Source organism: Scomber japonicus, chromosome 5 (genome assembly GCF_027409825.1).
Source record: "Scomber japonicus isolate fScoJap1 chromosome 5, fScoJap1.pri, whole genome shotgun sequence".
NCBI lineage: Eukaryota > Metazoa > Chordata > Actinopteri > Scombriformes > Scombridae > Scomber > Scomber japonicus.
In genome coordinates, this window is record NC_070582.1 from 32,778,923 (window position 1) to 32,806,739 (window position 27,817).

General features: G+C 37.2%; 2 protein-coding genes across 2 annotated transcripts; one reads left to right on the plus strand and one right to left on the minus strand.

The window, feature by feature from the left end:
- Positions 1 to 294: 294 nt before the first annotated feature.
- Positions 295 to 5,849, minus strand: dnaaf4 (dynein axonemal assembly factor 4). Its single transcript, XM_053320000.1, has 9 exons — positions 5,727 to 5,849; positions 4,506 to 4,653; positions 3,758 to 3,891; positions 3,456 to 3,660; positions 3,233 to 3,378; positions 2,060 to 2,169; positions 1,823 to 1,976; positions 546 to 651; positions 295 to 413 (listed from the first exon to the last, which is right to left on the minus strand). The coding sequence occupies exons 1-9, from the start codon at positions 5,847 to 5,849 to the stop codon at positions 295 to 297; spliced, it is 1,245 nt and encodes a 414-aa protein (XP_053175975.1).
- An 8,773-nt stretch (positions 5,850 to 14,622) lies between these two features.
- On the plus strand, positions 14,623 to 27,782 carry LOC128359507 (aminopeptidase N-like). The gene is made up of 21 exons (XM_053320001.1): positions 14,623 to 14,929; positions 16,558 to 16,861; positions 17,290 to 17,432; positions 17,725 to 17,861; positions 18,809 to 18,935; positions 19,806 to 19,960; positions 21,115 to 21,228; positions 21,325 to 21,468; positions 21,614 to 21,679; positions 21,871 to 21,936; positions 22,050 to 22,216; positions 22,529 to 22,608; positions 23,745 to 23,878; positions 24,009 to 24,064; positions 24,478 to 24,625; positions 24,739 to 24,830; positions 25,507 to 25,614; positions 25,743 to 25,910; positions 25,997 to 26,137; positions 26,694 to 26,775; positions 27,627 to 27,782. The coding sequence occupies exons 1-21, from the start codon at positions 14,623 to 14,625 to the stop codon at positions 27,780 to 27,782; spliced, it is 2,895 nt and encodes a 964-aa protein (XP_053175976.1).
- The last annotated feature ends 35 nt before the right edge of the window (positions 27,783 to 27,817 follow it).

Here is a 27,817-nt window from a genome sequence, read left to right on the forward strand (position 1 = left end):
TTACCGTATGCTGAATATTTATAAAAATATGAAACATACACTTCAAAAAAACAATTTGCTATTGGATTCCAAGAGGGGCATCAGTCGTCCACATGAGGGCGCTCTGCCCACACTAACAGCACATTCACATACAGGCTCACCTCTAATCTAGCAGGGATTAAACCATAACATTTGAATCTATGGTTAGACACATGTTGTGATCATTTATAAACCCCAGCTTAACAAAAATAACAAGCACTATTTCTCAATGTGTGTCAGTGTGTGCCAGTGTGGGTAGGTGTGTGTAGGTGTGTGTCAGTGTATCTCAGGGTCAGCTGCAGTGCCTTGTATAATGTCTCTGATTCTCTGTGTGTCTGTCTGCAGAGCTTCATTATGAGGGTCAATCTTCAGAGCTGCTTGGTAATCTTGGAGTCCTGTAAAAACATCAACAACAACAGCATCAGCTGATAGCTCAGAGCAGGTAAACACGGTCACCTGATGAGCTCTATTATTATCAGTGTATTGTTAAAAAATAAAGTAGAACATTTTGATGCTGCGGTTCAAACCTTCTGCGTGGAGCTGCAGCTGGCAGAAAGCGGAGCCTCTGCGTACATGAGCTCTGGTTCTGGCAGCCGCGTTAGCAGCAACTGGAGGAGTCAACAGTTCTAGAGCCTGCAGGGGAACATGTAGCAAGCTGTTTACATGCAATAACTGCTACATAAGAGCTTTGGTATACATTGGGCCTCACTCAAGAAGCTTCATATGAACGGATTCATTGTTAAGATGCACGTATGAGTGATTTACATTTATGCTTTCATCAAATTTTGTCATGCTTACATTTCTTATGTATGTCTAATTTATGAGTTATGATTGTCTGTCTTTCTTCACAGGGGAAAAACACCTGTTTGACTTACAGTTCTAATTCAAGTTTAATGTATAACTAAAATGACTATTCTGTACTAAATTATTATTATCATAGCTGCCAAATGAATTTTTTTTATTGATTTATCTACATTTCAGTGGTTGCTGTGAAACTTCTCTGTCAGTCAGCTGCCTCTGTGTCTCTGCAGCTCTCTGTCAGCTCACATACTATACACTATAATATTCTCTCTCTAATATCTCTGTGACTGTCACATGATCACCTGTCATATTAGCAGTCTGCTTTAAAAAGATGTTTTTGGCGTCTAACTTTGCGTTTCCTGTTTATTTTTGTCACAGTGCAGAGCTGCTCTGATGACACATCAGCTGGATTCACATTTTCTGATTGTTTCAGATCTGCTACTACTGACACTCCTAAATGTATTTCTGACAGCAGAACTTGAAGCTGCGCTGTGTTTTTACTCTTTAGGAACTTTTTGTGAATGAAACCACATGAAACGCTTTCTTGTATTTTATTTAATTTTGAAATGTTCTCTGATGCTTGCTGCTCTAGAGGAAGGTGGAAACTTTGAAAAACCTACAGACCTCATACAGCCAGCAGACTTTTAAATATGAAATACAATCAAAAATGTATTTAATTCTTTTCTATGTATTTTTCTAAGAATTTCAAATGACCACAATATACTGTAAAAATTCAAATCTGTACTGTAAATATTGTTATTGATTTACTTTACGTAATTGCCATATGAATGAATTATTATGATGTCTCACTAGGTGACACACCTAATCACATCACAATGTAGGAAGATGTATAAAAGGAAATGATGACAATAAATAAAGTATATCTATAAAAAGAAAGCACAAACAGAGCAGCGCATAGCGCATCATAATCACTGGATGTGTGCAGTATTAATGTGATGTATGGAGCAGTGGAGTTCCAGACTAACACACAGACAATACACACCTGAGAGGAATCCTCAACAGCCTTGTGAAGGTTTCTTAACTTGAGATGACAGGCAGCTCTGTTTGAATACACAGCTGGAATCTTCCTGTTCATTCTGATAGCCAGGCTGTAAGCGTTCACTGCAGACAGGTAGTTCCCAGCCGCAAAACATTTACTGGAAGACATGGAGTTTATTTAGTGATTTAATATTCACATAAAAACAACAACTGATGTTTATTATGTTTTTGGAGTACTCACTCTCCTTTCTCCTTTAACCAGTCTGGATTCCTCTCCTCCTCCTTCAAGTCCTTCAGCTCTTTAACATCTGCATTCACTGCACGTCTGGCTTCTGCTTGTTTTTTGAGCCACTGGTTGGACAAAATAAATGCTGTTATTTAATAGAATTTAATATATAAAATATCCCTTAAATGGACCTTTAAATATGTCCACAGTGATTAACATTATATTTTACCAGCACAAACACATTAAACTGATGTGTAAACAGCATGGATTTGCACACATCTGGACAATTAAGACACTTTAACTACAAAATATAAATATAAATCTACTTCTGGACACATACAGTACTATAGACTATACCTTGGACACAAAGATCTAACAAATGTCATCATTTAATCAAACAGGAGGCTATAAGTAAAATGTGTTATACAAGTATTTGCAGGAGTCTGCATTAAATAAATGACTATTGTCCATTGTAAATCAGACTAATGATTTCATGCTTCTAGGTGGTTATTTTTTGCACAAGAGACAGAAATGGTCACAACCAAAGCAGCAGACGCTTAGATATTCTGATTTATAGTCTTTTGTTTGGGTGAAACTTCAATAACACTGGACCCTACACTTCCCATAATGCAACTCAATAGCAGCTTTCATTAGTCCCTCCCTGTTAAAATGTGTAGTCTTTAAGCCCTAGAAGTCCTATAGATGCTGTTATATTATATTATACACAGGGTTGTGAAGGTAAATATAATAGGTTACAGATTACTAGTTACTCTATTTAAAATGTAATAAGTAATGTAACTATTTCAATGACTTCATCAAAGTAATTTGTTACATTTGATGACTTTTCTAATGTTCTAACCAATGTTTCCTGCTGTTAGGGTAAGTCTTCCAATTAAGCATCAAAATCTAAGTCCAGCTGTTTTTCATGGATACTGACATGATTTATAAGAGAGATCATTTCTTATAAAGCAACATTTATCTCTCATTGTAAAATGTATTCATTAGTTCATGTAGATTTTAGAATATAAAATAAAGATATTTGATGAAATAAAGTCTGACATGGCTTATTTGGTACTGTGACTCCATTTAAGCCCATGTGTGCTCCAGATAAGCCCACGTCATGATTTATTTACTAAATATAAAAAAAAGTCTTGCACAATGCTCCACAACTAATATTGAGGCTTTCACCTCTTCCTCCTCTAACACTCTGGACTCTCTGAGGGCAGTGGGGAAAACTCGTGGGGTGAATGAGACTTGAATGTTTCCAGGAACTCTTGGAGCAGGCAGATCCACATGTTTTTTCTTGCTCTCTGCTTCACTGCTGCCTCTTCCATCTAAACACAGGAATACAGTGATTAACGTAGCAAAACCAAACAGTACGGCACATTAGATCACGCAGGAAATTACTCACCAAGTTTGACCTTTCTTCCACCTGAGCATCCACTCTTGTTCACTTTGTCTCCATGGCCTCTCTGACTCTGGAGTTTGAGCAGGGCTTCTTCCTCTGCTTTCTTTCTTTCTTTCTGCTTCAGCTGCCATGCTTCCAGCTCAGCTGTGGTCCTCTCTCTCTCAGCATCCTTCATTTTCTGGATTCTCTCTCTTTCATCCCTTTCAAGCTGTAAACAAATACAATCATTTATTGAAATAAACATCTTTCTGATAATCAGAGCAGATGTTAAAATGCTAATTTTGGACACTTAGTGAGTACCTTACCTTCATCATTTTCTCCAGTGCATATTTCTTCTCTGTATGCTGTTTGTCTGCTTTTGCTTTGGACTCTGCAGTGAGCTTTTCCTGGTGTTTCTGTAGCGCTCTTTCTCTGATCTCCTTCTTTTTCTCTTTGTCATCTGAAATAAATAGCAGATTCATCTGTGTGTGTGTGTGTGTGTGTGTGGTGTGAAGGCTGGAGAAAAGTTTTTTTTTTTTAAAGAAAGTTTAGTCAAATCAAACACAGACATTAGAAATCATATTGATGGAGGAGCATGTAGAGCCAGTGTTCCCTTCTGAGCAGAGAGTGAGGTGTAACAGATTAACAGCAATGGATTAAGCTCTGTGTTTTGATTCATCCTCAGCCTTATTGCATTTTGTCTTTTTCCTTATCTTTCCCACCCACTCATCTTCTTTCCTTTCCTCCCCCACCTGAGCTTCTCCGTTTTCAGCTCAGTCTTTGTCGAGTTGTCTGCTCGGTTTGTCTGTTCTTGTGTCACAGTTTCTGTTGATTTTCAATGAATAGTTCTGCTTTTGATCGTGTGTGCCGGCTGCCTCTTGCATTTAGGTCCACCTGCTCTGCTCTCTTTGTGACAGAATAGCTTTTAGATTAGACTGTCTACAAAAAACTAGATTGCCATCCTATAGGCCCAGAGAAATAATGATATGTATTTTCTCTCCTGGTCAGAACTCATTGTCTGTGTTAAAAGAAATGAAAAATGTCATGATGGATCAGCTGGATGCACTCTCTTACTTGTGGTTATCATCAGCCGCTGCCACAGTTTGTTGTTTCTCTTGGGTAAACTGACGACTGCAACTCCGTTTCCGATCTTTGCTGTGCTTCTGTCATCATCTACAGGTTCAGACAGGAAGGCTTCAAACAGGTACGGCGGGAAATGTATCTGAGCAGGCAAGAAAGAGGAAACCATCACAGCTCCCAGTGTAGTGTAAAGTTAGCTACTGTACTGGATGAAACACCTATCTGTTACAAGTTTAAATGTTACTTATATCATGTCTAAATAAGGAGACCATGTCTAATTAAATATTGTCATAGTATTTTTTTATGTTGTGTTCGTGTTTGTATTTGCTGCATCACGAAGTTTAGTCACACCAATACCGGATTTTTGGAGCTGATGCCGATACAGATATTAGCTACTAAAAAAATCTGTTGTGTTGGCCGATGATCTTATAGATATTTAATATATACATAAACACACAGTTTTTGTAATAATCCCTCAAATTTGAGTGACAAAGATATGTAACAGAGCAGAGGCTATGATACAATAAACATTACTGTATAAAATGACATCAGTGCACTTTAACAGTAAACGTTACCGTGAGTTTAATAATTGTAAATAACTATAAATTAAATAAACAACCAAAAAACATGTACGTATAATGTTAACTTATGTAAATAAGTATATTACTTGAGTTTAGAAAAAGCACCAAATACACAGAAAATGCCACCTACATAAAGTTAAAAAAAAAAATATCCGTACATATCAGACAACATATAGGCCGATATCGATATATCTGTGATAATATCTGCGGACTGATATATCAGTCAGACTCTACTAGTAAGTTTAAGATTCGATTTATTTTTGTGAAGAATTGATTTGATGAATATATTATTTTGGTATTGGTTTACATAATTTTAATAATACTGATTTCATATATATATATTCTTGTTATTGTTACGTAAACTGGGAACTACTTCTTACTATGTACTTTGTCTGTAGTGTTTACGTTAGTTTAGTTTGGGCGGAGTGATACGCTGCACAGTGAAGTCATCTAGTTAATTGTGGGTGTTATGGCGGACCGGTACTACCACAGTATCACTTGTCTTATTATTACGGGCGGATATTTAAAGTACTCAAGTAGCTCTCTGAAGAAGCTGTTTCTTACCCACGACCCGAAGTACATTTAATATAGGTGACGCTAACATACACCCAGAGTTACATTATGTTAACTTTACCTTCAGGTACTCGTCTGTACAGAGAATATCCACCTTCCCGGCTTTGGCTCCTTTTAAAGGCACATTTATATAAACCGAGGACTCTGTCTGCGTCCATGAGTAGTCTGTGACCAGCAGAGGCATTTCTAACAAAAACAGCCGGAGTCAGCTTGCTGCTAGCTGGAAGTAGCTTAACTTTTAAAACCAATTGTGTAAAACGTGAATGGAGAAAATGGACTTCTGTGATAAAGGAGGAATAGTAATATATAGCTACAGCTTCTAACTAGTAGGCCCACTGCTGTATGGCGTCTTGTTGCTATGGTGACCAGAGGGCCCGCATGTTGCCTTCAGGTCAAGTAGGAAACATCACCGTTCCTCAGTATGATATGATGACAATGATTTATCGTCTTATTTTCTATCGTAACACCTCCTAAAATGACACTAGAGGTACTATAGATAATTGTAAATTAGTTTTGGTTGGGTAAAACCTTGTAAAAATGGAAAAGTCCACATTAGACCAACTCTATTTATAGTCTACTTGTTAAATCTTGGATTAGATTAACATCCAGTTGTTTTTAGAGAGGGACCTTTGGCAGTTTACTGTATCCTATATTGAGTTAATGATTCATTGCCTTAAGGGTATTTTAAAAACAACAAATCACTGTAACAACATCAGCACGATAACTTTATTTACTGCACAAATCCAGAAGTACGTAGTACACGTCAGGTGTAACATGGGAAATCAAAGGGACAATTAGGGGTGGAAAGTTATAAATCTTTTAGTAGTCTAGTAGTGATACCAAATGATGACTTATTTGACATATAAATGATTTATATTTAAATGTTTCTACAGTGGGTCATAGTAAAAATGATCAAAAATGCAGTACACAAACAGCTTTAAATCAGGTGTACAAGTGATAACTCCTTTCTGTCCTCTTCATTGCTTGTCATTGATGTGGGGAGAGGGTGATGATGCATATTCAAACCTTTATCTTAGCAAATTATTCATGGCACCTGTTACATTATTACAGTATTATAAAACTGAAACTTCACGTGTTCTTATATGACTTGATAACAGGTCAATATAATGATTTAGTTAAATTTTAACCCACAGTGAAATACATGGTATGCTGCGGAATGTCCATTAATCAATGGTTAAGAAAAATGAATTCATCTGATTCCTAAATCAGATGTTTACTCAAGCAGATAAAGGGTTAGGCTCTAGTTATGAATGCTCAAATATTACTAAATCTACCAGATCTGAGAAGACGTAGAACACGGACACACGTACCAGACGGTGTTATCAGTTTGGTTAATGTGATACTGAGCTGGATCTTCTTTACATCAGGCTTCATTTCTTGAGGTATAATTTAGTTAGTTTAATTGCAAAGTTACTGCAGGCCTTCTGTGCTACAGTAAACACTGTATTCATTATATATTTTATTATATATTTTATTTGTTTATAATCTCTGTCTGTCTCTTCAGGTAAAAAGTTACAGTTTGACCACAGATGAAAAAGAAAATCAACATCAGAAGACATTTCTGTTATCTCTGACATCGCTCACAGTCAACAACCAGTCTTATAATTTCTAGTGTCTTTTTTGCCTTTACTAGTTACTATTGCTGGCTGCTCTTATAGCAGACTGAAGAGTTGCACTAGTTAGTCAGGTACAGGTTTTCTAAAGAGATGCATAACTCTTTATCATCTGCACTGACCTTTACATGTGCTGGTAATGCTGATTTGCCATAGTGTGTCTATGTTGTGCCATGTGAGCAAATAAATAAATGGTATATGGTAATGGTAATAAATACAGTATTTTCATAGTTAGCATGTAAGAATATTTTATTATTTTAAGGCAGACTAAAGACGTAGTGCAGTTGGTCCACCACTTTGGTCCAGACTAAAATAGCTTGACAACTCCTGAATGGATTGTCATGAACTTTTGTTGAGACATTCATGATCCCCATAGGATGAATCCCACTAGCTTCAGTGATCACCTGAGCTTCATTTTGAGGTTGACATTTGTGGTACACAGTAAATTATCTTGACCACTACTTGATGAATTGTAATGGGATTTGCTACAGATTCATGTTCTCCAATCCTAATGACCATGGGCATCCCCTTTTTCCTTTAGTGCTGCCATAAGAAGACAATTTTTGGGTCTCAGTGAAATGTCTGGACCATTATGGGAATGATTACAATGACATACATACATTCATGTTTCCCATAGGATGAATCCTAATGACTCTAGTGATCTACTGACTTCTCCTCTACAACCAGTTCCAGTTCAGTGATTATGGGGACCTGAAGAACCGCTAATATTTACAGCATGTTTTATAATTTTAAGTTATTATTGAATTTGAAATTTGAAAATACACCAATATTTTTTTGATTCATCTTCCTCAAATTTCTAGTCTAGAAAAATCAAAAAATACATAAATATCTCAACAACGATTGGCTGAAGTGACATTGACGTTCATTGTCCCCAGTATATCCATGTGGGCCTCATAAGGGTTCAATTTGGGCTGCAAATATGGGTCCCAAGTGCGTTTATCTGCACTTTCCATGGTTGTCCCACCTGTGTTTGCCCATATGGGCTTCAAGTGAGTTCTGACTGGGTTTCAGGTGGGGTCCAACTGTGAGAGACCCATGTAGGGTCAGAGCATCAGAGCTTATTACAGTCTCTCTTCCTGTAATTCACTCTGACGGTGCCTTGTGCTGGATAATATTTTACATAGAGGTCGTGTTCTGCATTACATAACATCTAAAATTTTTCCATTTTACAAGTACACATAAGCTCATCTCTACTGATTAGTCTTATTGTGAAGGAGACAGCAGTTCAGGGCACACCACCCAGGTTAATCTTTATTGGCAGATAAGAATAAGGAGCAAAGGTAAACACCATTGATTTTGAACTCAGAGTTGTAAAGTACGTAGGTTTGTTAAATTATCAGTTTCCTATCAGAAATGATAAGATGTTTACTCTGGAGTTCCTCGTTTGTCTAAATATAGATCAGCAAACACTATGAGAATCGAAACCTCTGGAAACCTGTTTTTCCAGAGGTGATGAGGAAATGAGAATGTAGAGAAAACTGTAGTCAAAAAAGTTATGACATCTTAAGAGGGAATTTTATGTGATGACAAATTTCTTTATCCAATTTCTCATATTAATCTTTATTTTATTTACATATCTCAGGATTTTGCCATTTGTTTGTTTTTTATGTTTTTTTTTGTGATTATTGTGGCCAAAAATGTTTCATTTCCAATATTGAAGGTGCTCTTTTTGTGGTAAAATTGCAGGAATTAGGAAAAATTGCAAGCAAATCATATCTACCAATGAAGAGTTATATGTAATTACAGACTGCATATCACAGAATTAACTCAATTTTCTGAACATGAGAACCATGGACTCAACATTACATACAAATACTGTACTTGAATCTTTATTAAATAAACTTTCACCTCAACATTAACACCAAATAAAATAAGTCAATAATTCCATTTAAATAAATCCATAAAAATATAGTTTAATTTCCAAAGTGCCCATTTTAATGTTTGAGGTAGATTATGTGTCTGAACTCCACAGCAGCTTTTCTTTTTTTGTCTAGTGCAACTAATGCAAACCAGGGAGGGACTGATAAGAATGGTGGTAGTGGTGTGTGCAGTAAAAATACATTCTACAAATATTATTATTTGTAGAACGTTATCCTTTTTTAGAACAAATGAACTGGCATGATATGCTAACACAGAAAACTAAGATGGAGACCATGGTAAACATTATTTGTCAAAATCAGCATGTGAACATCAGCATGTCATTGTGAGCATGCTAGAATGCTGATTTCATTTACCTCAAAGCACCTCTGTGCCTTATATCTTCATTAGGACTTGTGTGCTTGACTACCACAGATAGGATAAAGAGGGAGAGGTGGACCAACTCAGTGATAGTTTTGGTCTTTTCTTTGGATTTCTTGACATTAAGAAGTTTAGAACCTCTTCCTCAGGAGATGGAGTTTACTCTGCTGTCATGTCATCTCCATTCTCTGCACACTGTCCATGAAGGTTCTTGATCATCCAGCAACTGGTTATCCAAGGAGGGTTGAATAAAGGGTAGCTGGACTTCTTGTTTGTAGATACCTTAAGATATTTCGCCTCTCATCTAAGGAACTAACTGGCGAGGAGTCCCAGGTATTTAATATCTGTGTGGTTGTTATCCAGGTCATTGATACCATTAGATGTGTTAACGCTCTTGGCTGTTTTAACAACAGTCAATAGTGTAATTGGAATCACCTGAGGCCAAGTGCAACTCCCCTTAGCAAAAAGTAGTTTATTCAAGTGTACTACGAGTATACTTATTTTGAGGCAGTATACTTGAAGTTTACTTTTTATATACTATATTTTATATACTTAAGAATAGTATAGTGAAGTATACTTGGCTTATACTGAAAAGTATAAAGAAAAGTCTAAGACTAAGTACATTAATACTAAGACTTAGACTTATACTTTAATACTAAAGCTTATACTTGTACTTTAGTATGCTTTTTACTTCTTTCTGCCACAAAGTATGAATACTTAGTATATCTTGATCCAAGTACAGAATACACACATTTGCTTTGAGGTATTATCCTTGTTATAAACTTATATGTTCAAGATCATATAGTAAAAACTAGTACAATGGCAGTATATAGAAGAATGTACTTGTGGTATACTTTTAATAAACTAAAATCTGGATTAGAAGTTGTATACTTGAAAGTGTACTTTTGTAAACTTAAAATGATCTTATAAAGTATACTTTTATAAACTTAAAAATGTTCCAATTTAGTCCAAAGAGGTATTAAATTAGTATACTTTCTAGTACACTACTGTCAGGTTCAGGCAACCTAAAACATTTAAAATATCAGACAAAGGAGGACAAGACACAGCGTTAGAGTTTTTTACTTGCAAGGAGAACAGACAGAGATATGCTCAGTTACAATCTCCTACCGTTCTGAGACATATCCCGCTGAACCCTCTCTTTTTATTCTCTTAGGGCGTTTCCTAGTTACATAACCGTTGCTGCTCTAAAGGGTTGGGGTCACACAGCAGCAACGTAATCAAAAACCAACATATTTGCATAATTAAATATCAGCAGCGGTTATCCTCTTGCAGTTAGGCGCAGTTCCTCTTTTGCAGAGATAACCCGAGTTTCGTCTACTTCATCAGCCTGCAGACGCGTACGCACTTCTATAACCTCCTGAAAAGTATTTTAAGCATACAGCACACTTGCACACTGAAATAGAAAAGGTTAGATGCAAATATAAAAGGTAAATATGAGATAACTTATGTACAATTATCCCATCAACTACAAGATCAAGGTCCGTAGTATACTTGCTGTACTTATACTTACACTCAAGCATACTTAATGAAATGAACTTCAAGTATACTACTTTTTGCTAAGGGTCAGTAAACTATATCCATTGAGGAAGACAATGCAATGTAATGAAAACTACAGAAAAAGGTAGTAAAGGCACCACAAGTTTATTTGTCAAACTTACTTTCCTGTAGGCCCATCAGTCACAAACAAAGGCTCTACATGTCATAGCACTGTATCTCCAAGCTTCAGCTTCTACACAATTTCCTTTGACCTGACTATCAAAATCAAAGATACTTTTATCAGAGTATCACAGAGATAAAAACAAGGCCAGAGATGGTATCATAACAGCCTAGGTGATCTTTTACAGATTGTGTTGTAAAGCCTCTCTGTTCATCTGCATTTATGGGATTCTATTAAAAACTCTGACATCATAAAACAATCAAAACCTTCTGCGTTGGACATATTGTTCTTGGTAGACTGTAGATGTCTCAATCTCAAAGGAGTTAGAAGAGATAATACATTGTCCCTATCTGTACCTGCACTTCCTGTGCTTATGGCACGTGTAGCATTTCCACATCATTCTCACATCTCAGGAAACACTGCACACTTTAACAAGTACATGTATTTTAGTGTCCCTGCATCCCTGAACTACAGCTGACCCCAGTGAGCCCCTCTCTGTCACTACAATAAAAGCCATATACTATCTTGGGCTGCAGGTATGCTGTCAAGGTGAATGGCAAATAGAAAATGTGTTACTCCGGTTACTCCAGTAACATTTGAAGTGGGATGATAATAACACCTACAATAATCACAGGGAGTCAAATGTTACTTTTGTGGAAACATTCTTCAACAGACAAAATGGTTGATCAGTTCAAACTGTTATGTACAGTGTTGTATTGGCAATTGACAATTGCTGTGCAATTAATTGTTGTACAACAATTCCCCAGCCAGCATGTCCCTTAATGGTTAAATTTGGGCTGCAATATGGGTCCCACGTAGGTTTATCTGCAGGTTCCATGGTGGCCCCACATGTTTGCCCATATGTGCTTCAAGTGGGTTCTGACTGGGTTTCAGGTGCGGCCCAATTGGGTGAATTATTATGTGGGGTCCATTTTTCTGAAACATTATGGGACCCATACAATTTGCCCAGTTTATGCCCATGCCCTCTTAGCCCACTTACATCTCTTATGGGGCTCATACAGTCAGCCCACATGGGCTTCACATGTAGGGTCCATGTTACTGAAACCATGTGGGACCTGCAAAATTTGCCCAGTTCAAGCCCATGCCCACTCAATACCCACATAGCCCACATTTACCCCATGTGGGGACCACATGAACATGCTGGCTGGGAGTATCCATCAATACCTCACTCAAAAATGAAGGTAGTTTATTCTGCATACCTACTTATTTAAAGCTGCATCAATTCATTTTCTGGCTACTTGGGGGCAACCCTAACCCGCTTTCTAGTATGTGCACATTTAGGGACTATTAAGCCAGGTATGTGGAAAGTGGAGCCACACAATTTTTTGACTTCTCTCCTTTTCTGCTTTCTGATTCTTACTTTTTGAATCTTTAATAACTTTGGAAAGGGACAATTACTCTGTATCAATTTTTTTGTTTCAAAGTAAATTGTTAAAATTCATCAAGTGGTCCTGTGGATTTTGTGGGATGTGGATTCAGAAGGGGAGTCGTTAGAGCTTCTATTCAAACTATTGTTCTATATTAACTATTGTTCATTGTGTTCATTGGCTGTCTTTCCAAACTCGAAAACCAAAACAATCAGCTAAAAGAGTCTAAAAGGTCTCATAGAGTTGAAGGGAACTACAAAGTTGGGGATAATTTTCAGCGGGTCACATCAAGTAGATTCTCTTGATCTATTGTTAGTATAAAAAATATTAGTAAGTGCAGCTTTAACTACAGATCATGTGGTCATTTTTCAGTGCGAATGTACTCCATAATGAACACAAACATACTACTACTACAGCTTATTAGCTTGAATATACTGATACTATACAACAAAAAAGGGACAAGGAAAGGACCAGTCCTTTTTCATGAAATCTGTGCTGGTTGGTGTGTAAACTTAATCACACAGGAATAAAATGGCTTCAGAATGTAAGCTTTTTACAGGTGTAAGAGATAAGGACAACCTACCATGATGGTGACTTCAGGTTTTCAGTACTGGCATAAATGAACAAAACAGGGAATGTTGGGTGAATAGTGACATCCAAGAAAAAAGACAGAAGCTGCTGACTAAATTTTTAACTACAACAGCACCTGCGTCATGTACAATATATCATATCAAATTTAGATCCCCTGAATCATTTTCTTTACAGCTGTACTAAAGCGTCTTTGCTTTTGCAGTAAAGTTTGATAAGTTTGTGAAGTGATTTCAGCTGAGAGGAGGGGCAGAGGGTTGATTGAACATTGCTATTTGTTACTTGATGTAGAAACAGGGAACCAGCAGTGACGGGAAATGTTAAGGGCTACAAATGCATAACTCATCTCCCCTCCTGCTCATCATGTGCTTTATAGCTTTACATCCATAAAATGACATTCATAAAATGATAGGACCATGACACTGCTCCTCTGTTAATGTCCAACTACAGAAAAGTACATGTGATCAATTCCTGGGAGGAATGGAGGAATGAAGGGATGAAGGGAACGATCATTTTATTTCTATTTTATTTTATTTTTAAAGGATTCATGAAGAGCTTATTGTAAAGTTACAATGTATTAGCAGAGTATGAAAGGATGCAGCCTTTAAGTACAGATTGTCCTGCGTTTGGTTTACTTGTGGCACAACTTTCATAACCCTCTGATGTTAAATTATTACAATTTTAACTTTTCATGATCTTATTTATGATCTTAACGGGGCACAAATGTCCTCTCAATATCCATTTCACAGATTATTTTAAGTCAAGAAATACTTAATAAATAACGCACAAACATCTCTCATAACACACTTTTTGACCAACATGAAATCTCTGGAACATACAAATGTTTTAAAATTAATACAACATTTTATCAAAGTAGAGTGACTCAAATATGAAAACATATTCAAATTAACTAAAGGTTTTACAGAATCTTCCAGCCATTAAAATGATGATGTGGGGTTAGAAGGGACATAGATTTATGGCCTCTGTATTTCTGAAAAAAACTTTCATGTTTCAATGTGTAAAGTGTGGATATGATGTAAATTGATTTGCAAATGATCTTAGAGGGTGAACTGGAACAAAATCTACTTTTAAAAAAACCTGATAATCTTCAAAACCTCTATGATTATGTTGGAAAATGTACTTTATTGTTGTTCATTTTATTTTCAAAAAGTTAAAAGTACTGTTACAATATAGTTAAAGGTTTGTAATGATCCTATCTGACACATCCAGTTTTGTCTTCACCCGGGGGGAGGAAGGAGGGGGTATTTACAAATTTACAACAGTCACTGTTAATGTATCACCTACTACAGTGAATGGGAGGGGAGATGCTACCCATGGCTACATATAGAAGTTCACGTTCCACCCTTGCCTACATTGTCTCATTGTGTGGTTCCACTGCAGCAAGACATCATGGGGACAGGTTTCTACATCAGTAAAGTGGTTGGGATAGTGGGCATGATCGTGGGTGCAGGCGCCCTGGCTACTATCATAGGTCTGTCTGTCGTTTACTCACAGGAAAAAGCTAAAAATGATAATAATAATCAAGTGTCGCCAACGAGTGGGGGATCGACAGCCACACCACCTGTTACAACACCTGTCCCATCAAACGAGCTTTGGGACAAATATCGTCTGCCCCAGACCCTGATGCCAGACCACTATAACGTCACCCTGAGACCCTATCTGACTCCAAATGCAAGTGGAGTCTACATCTTTGAAGGTAAGATTTCATGTTTCTAATCTTCTGAAGCCAAATGTTTTTTTCTCAGTAGGATTCACCTGGTAACCTGAGCCGAGATGAATCCTCATTGTTTAGTAATGATTTAAACCAGCAAGAGGTTGTAGACATTCCTTTGAGGGGAAGAGGGGATGGAGATAAAAGCTGATGGAAGACTGATAAGTTATAGCTTTAAGGCAGTATGATGTCAAAATAAAACAAGACATAAAGAACAAGCCAACTTTCAAGAATCCTTGCAGTTTGCAGAATTTGTGCATCATGCTGTATCCTATAATGTGCACAAGTCTGCCAACTGAGTAAATATCCACCTACCTCTTGGCGTTTCTTATCAGCAACTTGCCACATTGTCATTTTAGATACTAGTAGGGGGCACTAAAGTAGCATAATTTTCACATGTTTATGATGTAGGTTTTATGGACAAATAAAGAACGCCATATCTTATCAATCTCTCAAATATCATTTAGAAATTAATTTTAAAGCCCCTGTTCACACCTGATATACCTGTTGAGGGTTGTCATTAAATCTTAATTGAAGCTGGGAGCGAGATTCATAAGGTTGTCAAGCTTCATATAATACATGTTCTCCGTGTGAGACTAACTAACCAGAGAGAATGGTCATAACCCTGGAAATGTCAGTAAGGTGTGATCTGTACAGGGGTCAATGGCTTTTTTTTGGTATCCATGTGGTTTAGTCAAATTCAAATGGGTTAAAATTTGAAAATAAATGTATGAATACCTTACACACATTCTTTTGTTTTGGACCCAGCATAAAATGTCTACTTTTATAATGGGAGTATGGCAAAAATGTCTAAATGTCAATTTTGTAATTATTAATTATTAATAGTAATTATTTGTATAAGTACACTTAAATACACTCTAGGTTGATAAAATATGGAATATTTTCAGGAGCATTCAGATGACATAAAACCAACAAAAATATTAAATGTACATTTTAACAAACCTGATGCTGCATTTTAAAACTATTTTTTAACATGTTTTTTGAATTGCTCATCTTGCCAACCTTTATTTTTCACTGACCCACACATAAAAATTGGATAAAGGCATATATGACAGTCAGGAAATAATGGGAGAGAGAGGGGGGTCTGACATGCGGCAAAGATCTTCTGGCCGGGATTCAAACCGGGGTCCGCTGCGTACATGGCATGCACTCTTAACCACTCTTAACCACTCTTAACCACTCAACCACTTGCACGCCAGAAATGTACATTTTTAAAGGGATATCACAATGTACAAGACCTTACATTGAGCTTGTTCAATTCAGCTTATTCTTGACTTTGGAGACAACACAGACAGTAGAAAATCATTTCTTTCTGAAGGGTGTTTTAACCTGTTTCCGTGATTGTTAGTCAATAAAACTACAATGTGAGGAAATGGGTTGGGGTTTGGGGTGAAGCTTAGGTTAAAACTGCTGCTACCAGAGCTGACTGTGTTTTGCTGAGACTTTTATCAACCAAGCAAATAAGTCCAAGTCAAGAGCTCAAATTGCACAGTACAGTGGATTGACATTATCCACCCATACATGCTTCATCTTCTCATTCTTACTGCTGATACTTCCCTATCACAATTAAAGTTAGTTCTGTGTTGTTTCAGGTGAAACCAGTGTGGAGTTTGAGTGTGTTGAGGCGACTGACCTGATCCTCATCCACTCCAATAAACTGGATTATGAAACACTTCAAAACAAGCAATGGGCGATGCTCACTGCAGTGAATGGTGCCAATGCCCCCTCAATCACGTCTTCCTGGCTCCAGAAAGAGACTCAGTACCTGGTCCTACACCTGGATGCTAAACTGGTGAAGGGCCTGACGTACCGCCTCTTCATGAAATTTGTCGGAGAACTGGCTGATGACCTCGGAGGCTTCTACAGGAGCGAATACATTGAGAATGGAGTGACAAAGTATGTGTTTTGGGTGTCAGATAATAGGCCTTCAAATATAACTAGCGCAAAAATTGAGTCCAGAAAGTCTCAGAACTAGCAAAGAAGAAATGTTTCAAATGAGAACCCCTGTTACCCTTTTAAAGAAGTAGAATGACATTTTGGGAAATAGCTTGTTTGCCTTCTAAATCATTGTTTTTCTCTGCACTAGCTTTAGTCTAGTTAAAAAACATCTCAAAGCAATTTTATTTATATTGTTAGGTACTTCCAGTCTTACGATAATCTACACTAAACACATTGCAGGCCTACATCTGTACTTGACTCACAGAGATTAAATTGATATCAATCTTCACATCTGGCTCTGAGTACATCTACCAAATAAGCATGTTGCTAGAAATATTGCATTTGTTTCTTTAAATATCAAACATAATTTGTCATTTTTCTGTCAGGGTTGTTGCTACAACTCAGATGCAGCCCACAGATGCCAGAAAGGCTTTCCCGTGCTTTGACGAGCCAGCTATGAAAGCTATTTTCCACATCACTCTGATCCATGACGAAGGAACAGTTGCACTATCCAATGGCGAGGAAAAAGGTTAGTTACTACACTGCAATGATGATTGGAATAGATTACTGTGGATTTACAAGTAGATATATCTGAATTTATAGGGCTAAACTAAGACTATCGGCAGAAAAATGTTATAAAATGACAATTTTTTGAATTTTGAACTCAGTACACAGGAGTCAGAACTTGCACTTGACAATTTCAAACTTGACCCAGTAATATAAATAATGTTTTAAAGAGACTGATGTTAATGATTCCATCCATTTTTTTGGCTATAGTAATTCTTTAAAAATTCATGTATAATGGAATTTCTCTTCAACAGAATCAACCCCCATGACCATTAAAGGGAGGGCAGTGCGGAAGACTGTTTTTAAGCCAACTGAGAAAATGTCCACCTACCTCTTGGCCTTCATTGTCAGCGAATTCGACTTCATCAGTAACACCATTGATGGAGTTTTGGTAATTACCCCTCAGAAAAAAGATTTGTCCCTATTTCTTGAATGCTGTTTGTGTTTCCAGGAGTAGCATGTATTCTTCCAGTGTCCCTTTTAATACTACCACAGCAGATGCCATAATGGTAGGAATTTTAACAATCCAGCACATGGTAGTTTAATAAAAATAAGTGGTGCATTTAAATAATCTTCATATAACCAATTTCCCAATACACACGATCTGTGATTGTTTGGCCCCCAGTTAGTCTCTCTTAAAGGTGAAGTGTGTAGTATTTAGTGGCACCTAGCATGAGCTGTATATATATTTTAATTAGTGTATAATACCCTGAAGATAACAATTGTTGTGTTTTTGTTACCTTAGAATGAGCACTTTATATCTACATAGAGAGTGGGTCCTCTTCCCCAGAGCCCATCATGTTTCTACAGTTGTTCAAAATGGACAAATCAAAAACTGGCACTTTCTCTTTTTTGCAAGTTCCATGGCAAGTGTAGGTACAAGCTTAGGGGGAGGGGTATTCTTTTTTTTTTTTTTTTTTTTTTTTTGCAGTTTTCAACCTCACCCCTAGATGCCACTAATTCGTGCATACTGCACCTTTAATTAATAACATTTAAGAGCTACTGTATTTCAGAACTGAGAGTTACACAGAACTGGTATAGCATCAAGCTCCCAGCTTAATGATGATGATGACCATCTGGTCTTAGTATCTAAGAAGACACTCTTGCAGAAAGAGAAGCATGGATTTTAAACAATGAGGCTGAAACTAAATATAGACTTCACTAAGTTTCACTGGACTCAACATCATAATAATTCAAAAGAATCTCATTCAAAAACTACACATTGTAGTTTTAACATTAAAAATCTAAGGCGAATGTAAAACCAAGAAGATTCCATAGTTTTTCATGAAGATATTGAAGCATTTTTTCATTGTATTCATTTTATGATCTCATCTTTAGATCCGCATCTTCGCTCGAAAGCCTGCTATTGATGCTGGACAAGGAGATTATGCCCTCAACAAAACTGGACCCATCCTTAAGTTTTTTGAGGAGTATTACAACTCCTCATACCCTCTGCCCAAATCTGGTAAGTCCACCATACATGAGTGTTTGTATGACTGAACCATGTGAAGTTTATTGAAGTATACTTTTTTGTTTTTCGAAATTCTGTGTTTTCTTAAATCTCTACAATGATTGCAGTTGACTCATGATCAGAGTGGCCCAGGTTGAAAAATGTCTGAATTTTACACCACCATGCAACACTTTCTGCACATAAACTACCATTCCATCTTTTCTCTGGGAACATGCTTATTTTTTCATTATCTGTATGTATCTCTGTTACATCTACATTGGCTACATCTCTATCAGATGTTTTGCCTGAATAGCTTTTACGATTAACCCTGCTCCACATGCATTAAATAAGTGCAATTACCCAGTTACACATCTAATCCTCTGATATAACTGTACCACCACACCTCAGTAGTGCATGTTTATTGCAGTCAAGTGTGTTTTTGAGACACTGATGCCTTCCAGTAAACAGCTGAGTCAAGCATTTCGAGCGCCATATAAAACACTCATCCTTCATTATCGTTTATTGATGTTAGACTTATCTTCTAAACACATGGAAATTTATATCTCTCAGTTTAGAATTTTTATGACACAGCTTTGGGAACAGCAACTGAGAAGACCCTGTACAGGGTCAATTATTAACAGATAAAAGATGATAACTTAAACATTCATGTCCACAAATTTCCCAATGTCTCGAACTGAACTCTATAGTGTGCATAATAATAAAGCACACTGGGCCATCCTCTCTCCATATCACATTAGATTTTAATTATGATGATTGGTAGATTTTTTATCACAGCACCATTTAAAGCATGGGTTTGATCAGTTTACAAGTGATGGTGGAACCTCACAGGTAATCAACCACAAATATTCTCTTTTTCCAATGCAGATCAGATAGCTCTGCCAGATTTTAATGCTGGAGCCATGGAGAACTGGGGTCTGATCACATACAGAGAGACAGCTCTGCTCTATGATGAAGAGTACTCCTCCAACTCCAACAAGCAGAGGATCGCCACCATCATTGCTCATGAACTGGCTCACATGGTTTGTTTTTTAACTTTGCCAACTTCACAATGTCTAACTGTTTGAAAAATAATTTAGACTGAATAATTGGATTTGGAATGATTCTGCATAAACTTGAAAGAAAGGGGAAAAGGGGTCTTTTGCACAAAGTTTGTGCCAAGTCTCAAGTCAACTGAGACAAGTCCAAGAAAAGTCTTGATTTTTGGACTTTTATTTCATGTCTAAGTCAAATTTTAAGCCCTTGAGGGCAAGTCCAAGTCAAGTCTCAAATCATAAAACAGGTTCTAAGTCAAGTCTCAAGTTTTGTCAAAGCAAATCTAGCAAGCAATTTCATGTCAAATCAGGTTAAATTTCATTTTGAAATGAGAAGATGAAATGTAAGATTGTCCTACCAAGCCTGTATTATTACAGGTTTTTTTTACACAAGAGTTTTTTAACCCTCACACACTGTTCATATTTTACACCCCTGCAGTTTATTCCCTTCATAAAAAGTGTCTTTACCAAATTTTGAACCACAGATCTGTTAAGAAAGCAGCAATAACTGATCTGACTGATCAATAAATGTGTGATTAAACCTTGATGAATGTTTCAGAGAGCAGAGAGTGTATTTTTTTAGCTTTTACACCACTCATTTTTGGAGAAAAAAAATCACACAATATCATGTCCTATTTGACCTAAGACATGAAAATATAACATAGCAATAATGATGTAAATATATTTAATGTAAAGTGAAAATGAGCAGAACTTTATGGAAGTGTGGGGTTTATTGTATAACCATTAGAGCCATCAGTCTTCACATCATAAAAAGAAATCCTCATAACCACGATGTTATTAACTATTAATATAACTATTTAACAGTCATCAAATTTCATGATAAAAGATGTCACAATGGGTCAAATTTGACCCAAACAGTATGTAAGGTTTACATGTATATAAAAGGGGATCTGTGCAGCTGAATCATGTGCTTCTCAGACAGGGCGAGCAAATTTGAGGTGATAAAAGACTGGAGAAAACTGTTTGAGTTTTAGCCTTTAATAGTGCAACCAGACTGTTTTGTATAGTAATATATTGGAAATATATCAATATATATTTTTACCAGGAGTTTTACCAGGTCACAATGTTTTGTTTGTTTCTTGCTGTATCATTCACATTTTCTCTCTTTGCTATTCCATTAGTGGTTTGGAAATCTGGTGACTCTGAGGTGGTGGAATGACTTGTGGCTGAATGAAGGTTTTGCCTCCTACGTTGAGTATCTGGGAGCACACGAAGCTGAACCTGACTGGAACGTGGTAAGGATGGTCACCTCATGAATTTGTATCATGCAGTATAACAATGACAGTGATCAGTGAAGTTTTGACCTTACCGTCTCATGTTTGTCATAACAGAAAGACCTCATCGTGCTCGGTGACGTCCACCGCGTGTTTGCAGTCGATGCCCTGGCCTCCTCTCACCCTCTGTCCTCTAAAGAAGAGGACATCCAGAAACCAGCACAGATCAGTGAGCTGTTTGATGCCATTTCATACAGCAAGGTAAACCCAACCTTCTCATCTCAAGACCAATCTCCTTAGGTTATACTTTCGATATCTTCTCCATAGTTCCTGCCCAAGTTTGCTTCTTTCTTCATCTGATCTCAAAAATATTTAAAAAGCTAAAAACCGATTCTCTTATTTTCAGGGAGCGTCTGTTCTGAGGATGTTGTCAGATTTCCTTACTGAAGAAATCTTTGCAAAGGGACTCCAGGTAAGGACCTACCATATTTACCTGAGAAAAATCTGCACGCAAAAGTCTTCTTTTATTTGATGCTGTAAAAAAAGAGTTGAGTTCTAGCATAACAGATCTGTCCACATGTTCTTGACACATTATTTCTCTATAAGTGACATAACTAACAAAAATCACTGCTTATCTCCTATTTTTTTCTGTCCGTCCTGCAGACCTACCTGAAAGAATTTCAGTTTGGGAACGCAGTCTACACAGACCTCTGGAGGCATCTGCAAATGGCAAGCTCTTTTTTTAAAGATATATTAGGCTAATTAATTAACTGTAAGGATCTTCAGTACATTCCAATCTGCTGTCACTTGTCACATCAATTTATTTGCATCTGTTTCCACAGGCTGCTAGTGGCTCAGGCCTTCCTCATACTGTCGATGACATCATGAACACCTGGGTGCTGCAGATGGGCTTTCCAGTGGTTACCATCAATACTGCTACTGGAGCTGTATCCCAGAAACACTTCCTCCTGGATCCAGACTCTGAAGTTACTGTTCCATCTCCCTTCAAGTATGTACACCAGCCTCCTTTTCTCATTCCTCCTTCCCAAGTCAATATGTATGTTTGTCTTTACTGCTGCTATGTGCAATCCTGACTCCTCTAACTCCTATCACTGTTACTTTTTCTGGTGCTACTCTTGCTTATACGAGCTCTTGCTTATATCTACTATAACTACTACTATTATCACAAAATATAACACTAAGATTCAGTGAGAACAAAAAATTATCTCTCATTACCATTTTCATTTTATTGACGTCATGATACAGCAGACACATTTTACAACTACATGTATATTTAATAACACAGTTTTTATTCCTACAGTTATGAATGGATTGTTCCAATGAGGTGGAAGAAGTCAGTTGAGGGCGACCAGCCACTAACATGGTTGTCTGCTAAATCACGTAGGTTACACCTATTTGCTGACAGTTTAATAATCATCAATCATCAATCAATTATAGCTCCAGACAGATAACAGCATGTTGAAAATACTTTTTAAAACTACCTATAACATAACTCAAACAAGCCTATCAAGAATCTGAAACCCTTTGAGAAGATGAGGAAAACCACTATGGGAGAATGAAAGAAACATGGGTGGGCCTGTTGACTTCTGATTACTGTATTACACCAGTTATGGATTTTGCACCATCTGCAGGGACTAACTGTGATAACAATTGTATCTTTGTAATTCTGATTTCAAAGCAAAGTGTGATATTGATTAAAAAGGAGCAACATACTATTTTGAAGTCTAAAAACAAGAATAATACTATAAAGAGAAACTGCTCCACAGGTACAATACCAAAGATTAAAATGGGAGCTGAGAAAGCTTTAGATAATAAACCAGCCTTAGCGCAGTATTGAGAAAGAGGTCTCTTTGTGTTTTTGTTTTTGTTATTCTGTTATTTCCAACTCCAGACTGAGGGACAACATTACTGCACCCCCCCCCCCCCCCCCCCCCCAAATGAATTTGACTGTTGGAGCAGGAGCAGGAGACCTTTAGGGGGGCTCAGCTCCAAATAAGAATTTGACATACAATGCCCTGCAAGTGTTCAAACTCCCTGCTTAACTACTCATTTCAGTGGATAACGTAAATTACGACAATAAATATTAATACATAGTTGAGTGGTCTACTATAATGTATAATAATAATAATAATGGTTTAGAATAAACAATTACATATTTCTACAGAGAGGACTCTAAGATAGTTAATGAACTATGCGGGAAAGACAATATTAATGACAGAACTTTCCAAAGTACATTAGACCTGTTACAATAAAACCATTTGCACCTGTAAAAGTGTTTCTCCCATAACAGACAGGCTCACCAAATAATTCAAATTGTATAACATTTTTTTAGAATTTTTAGAAAGAAAAAAAAAACTATTATAATTTATTAATTATTATTAGATCAAATTTAGGGGTCTAAAAAGGGTCTAAAATCACCCGAGTATTTTTCCATGTTCATTAACTTTGTAACAGATCAGAATCTCAGATCTGTTGTCTCATTTCATACATTTATCTGACCTGTGTCTCTTCTATAGAAACAATTGATGCCATGAAGACAACAGGGGCTAACTGGGTGCTGGCCAATCTCAACGTAGTGGGTTACTACAGAGTCAACTATGACAATGCCAACTGGGTCAGACTACTAAACGCTCTGAGCACCGATCATGCGGTAAGCCACAGCTTGCTGATGTGTACTGATAGGTCCTGCAACTATTTTTATATAATAATTTATTTCCTACCCTAATTACATTCTCGCTTTTTGATCTGACTTGTTCTAATAGTGACTTTTGTTTCTCTAGACCATTCCAGTGATCAACAGAGCTCAGCTGGTGGATGATGCCTTCAACCTGGCCAGGTAAGCTCTGCTAATGCAGTAAAGAATAGATGATTATAATGAAAGGAATGGATTACTGAGATGTGGAACTGGATTGTTTTCGTCAGTAAAGCCCAATTACTTTCTTAAATGATCGTTCAGGAAGCAACATCCTGTTTGCCACATTAATCAACAGGGTTTATGGAGGAATTGATCTAGATTTAGTTACATATAACTACTACACAGGATTGTTAGCATGACACAGATGCTGCTAATCATTTAGACTCATTACTTCACTGTGATCATACCAAGGTACACAACTATCATGGCAATGTAGCAGAAAACAGGGCAGGGTAAAACTGACACACTCAAGGCTATTTCTATAATAGATGATGATGAAGGTGTTCAGAAATGTTGGAAGGCACATTCATTTTGACAATCTTGTAACCCTAAAGAGCAAAGGAGATCACCACAGTACGGGCTCTTGAAACCACCATGTACCTGAATAAGGAGAGAGAATACATGCCCTGGGAGTCGGCCATAAGCAACCTGGATTTCTTCTACCTCATGTTTGACCGCAGTGAGGTTTATGGACCCATGCAGGTGTGCTTTCTGTCAACTAAACACATCAGCACAAACATCAACCTGAAGTAAATACAAAAAATTTACTTCTGTGCTTCTAATCTCGCATTTTCTTGTTCTTCCTTGTTTTGAAGGATTATCTGAGGAAGCAGGTTGTCCCTCTGTTCCAATACTACAAGGAAAGCACTGCCAACTGGAGCAAAGTACCTACTGGACACATGGACCAGTAAGTAAAACTGTCCACCCCTGAGATCATCTGAGCATAAATATCCCAGTCACTGTTGTTAATGGCATGAAAGAGTTACAATGCAGTCTTTAAACAAAATAAGTCAGTATGACTAATTTCAAGGACTGTAGAAAGTATTATCAAAGTGTGATATTGTAACATATTGTCTGGCAGCACATGCTTCTATCTCAAATGTTCTTTTAACATTCTGGCTGGGAACTGGTCAATCACTGCTACATTTAATCAATTTTGTATACTCATGTAATTCCTACTTTATAAGTGTTGCTTTTGTAACATAATTGAACAGATGACAGCCACTGTTTAATTGTAAACATATTAAATGAGCTTGCTAGCTGGTAGAGGCTAGCATTACTAGCTAATGGTTGCTTCTTTGTTTTTATGTTAATGTGAATTTTCTTGAAAAGCTATAATTAGCCTAAATGAGGTGACTGCATTTTACCTGCACACCATATGAAACTTTGTGAGCAGTCACTGAAAAACACCAGGCCTACTATGACTAGGCAAATCCAACCAATAATGTTTGGATTATCCTTCTCAAGCTAAAACTGTATTTTTCCACAGCGCTACTGCAAAGGCCTTCTTCTAATCCTCTAATAATAAGAATCATTTGCTTCATGTTTTCATTTAAGTCTCTTGTTAATACTCCTTCCTGCAGGTATAATGAGGTGAATGCTATCAGCCTGGCTTGCAAGACAGGCCATATTGAGTGCCAAAATCTGGCCACGGAATGGTTTAAGGATTGGATGGATACTGATGTAAACAAGTGAGTGTATATGTCAGCCAAACATAAAACCTGTTGCCTCTCCACTATGTTAATTGCTCTTCACTGTAATTAAATTGCAACTTTCTGTCAATGGTGGGCTTGACTTTAAAAATGTCATCTTTCTTCAGGATTCACCCCAACCTGCGTTCCACTGTGTACTGTAATGCTATCGCAGCAGGTGGTGCTGCAGAGTGGAACTTTGCATGGGGAAAGTTTCGGAACGCCACCATTGCTACTGAAGCTGAGAAACTCCGCACTGCCCTGGCCTGCACGAAGCAAACCTGGCTGCTCAACAGGTCTGCTTTCATAAAGCCTTATTAATGCAGTATACTACAGCATACTACTGATCAGTACTCACATATATACTATATCTACTCTTCAGGTACCTGGAGTACACTCTGGATCCAAATCTGATCCGAAAGCAGGATGCCACTTCCACCATTATCTACATTGCTGGCAATGTGGTTGGCCAGCCTTTGGCCTGGGACTTTATGAGGTCTCGATGGTCGTACATCTTTAGTCAGTGAGTATAACACATTACTTTTTATTTTCTACACCACTGTATTCTCATAAAATATGAGATAAGGCACCAATTGTTTGGTTTACAACCCAGTTCTCCAAATGAGCTGAGTCAGCATAACATTGTAATTTTTCCACAACATGGCAATTTAAAAAGTATTGAAATGAGCTTTACAGTTCTGAGTTAAAGTTTGTTATAAAGGTAGAGACTGTGTTAGGGAACATGGACCTTGGTGACCTGTGATTTTTACAGGCTGAACTGAAGCACAGTCACACAATAAAATATCCATTGTAACGTAATCACATAATATCTGAAAGGCAGTTTTACAGTCAGGTTTATTATGAGTGACTTGGTTTACCGCTACCTGTGCCAACCTTTGCTCTCGACTCCTCATAAACCAACCAGGCTTCCCCTTGTCAGAGCAAAACACAGGTACTGAGTATAGTTTAGCACAGTTATATGAAGCATGAAATATGGTTAAGTAAAAGATGTACATGTTGCAAAGGCAATATATTATGTGCATAAATTAATATGTACTGTGCCTTGTATTCACTCACAGGTATGGTGGTGGATCTTTCTCCTTCTCCAACCTCATCAATGGAGTCACCAAGCGCTTTTCTACTGAATTTGAGCTTCAGCAGGTTAGCTATTTTAGACTTTGTTGTCCACAAAGTTTCTTTACAATACTTTTTTCCATTTTGCCCATGATCAAACACATTTCTATCTCTACTGATAGATATTATGAGTTGTGCTATCAGATGTAAATATAGAGAAAATATCTTTATCTAACCCTTCACACCATCTCAGTATCTTGAAGTGGTGTGACTGGGTGTAAGAGCAACAGAGTTTGACAAATGGCGTCTTTATTTTTTCTCCTCATAACCACAAACACAAGCAATCATGTAAGGTGTGAATTTAAACATTTGTTAAATTTGAAACATGTCTGGCTAGCTAACTTATTACATACAGTAATGACCTAAACATACAAGGCTAATAAGCACACCCTTAACTAACTGAAATAAGCACTTTCAAAGTGAACAGAGATTGCCATATTAGCTAAATTGGCCAAACTCCTCAGATAATCCTCACGCTGAAAGCCAAACAAACAAGTAAGCTTAATTAGCTCAGTCTTCATTCTAAATGACAAAATTGATGCCTGCTTTTGTCAAATTTAGAACCTATTGTCACTGCCACCAATATCATTATACACTACATATGTGCCAAGTGATAATGGAAAAATGATCACATATAGTCAAAGTAACAGTGACTAAAAGGGAGGGGCTCAGTGAAGATCAATTCTCTGCATGAATCAAGTCTCAAATGTGTAAAACTGTGTCTCTAGTCAGACTGGTCTTTAAGTTGCTTGATTCTGGTCCCATGACATCATTTTAGGGTAGCAGACCTGTGTTGTTATTTGTTGCTGCCTGACTTCAAATGGCTGCATCACCTCTCAATGCAAGACACTCATTTTATGTTTTGTTTATTGTGACAGCTGAGGCAGTTCAAGGCAGATAATTCCGACGTTGGTTTCGGCTCTGGGACGCTGGCAGTGGATCAGTCCATTGAGAGAACCATCGCCAACATGAAATGGATCTCAGAGAACAAGCCAAGCGTTCTGAAATGGTTTGAGGATGCAGCAAAAGCTTAATGAGGCCTTCATTTCATGTAATTTAAAAATGTGTT

Coding starts and splice junctions, on each gene's coding strand:
- dnaaf4 (XM_053320000.1), bottom strand. CDS start 5,849: ATGCCTCTGCTGGTCACAGACTACTCATGGACGCAGACAGAGTCCTCG. Junction 3,892..4,505: donor GCGGCTGATGATAACCACAA/GTAAGAGAGTGC, acceptor TATTTATTTCAG/ATGACAAAGAGAAAAAGAAG. Junction 414..545: donor GCTGCAGCTCCACGCAGAAG/GTTTGAACCGCA, acceptor ATGTTTTTACAG/GACTCCAAGATTACCAAGCA.
- LOC128359507 (XM_053320001.1), top strand. CDS start 14,623: ATGGGGACAGGTTTCTACATCAGTAAAGTGGTTGGGATAGTGGGCATG. Junction 17,862..18,808: donor ACACCATTGATGGAGTTTTG/GTAATTACCCCT, acceptor TCTCATCTTTAG/ATCCGCATCTTCGCTCGAAA. Junction 24,626..24,738: donor AGGTTTATGGACCCATGCAG/GTGTGCTTTCTG, acceptor CTTGTTTTGAAG/GATTATCTGAGGAAGCAGGT.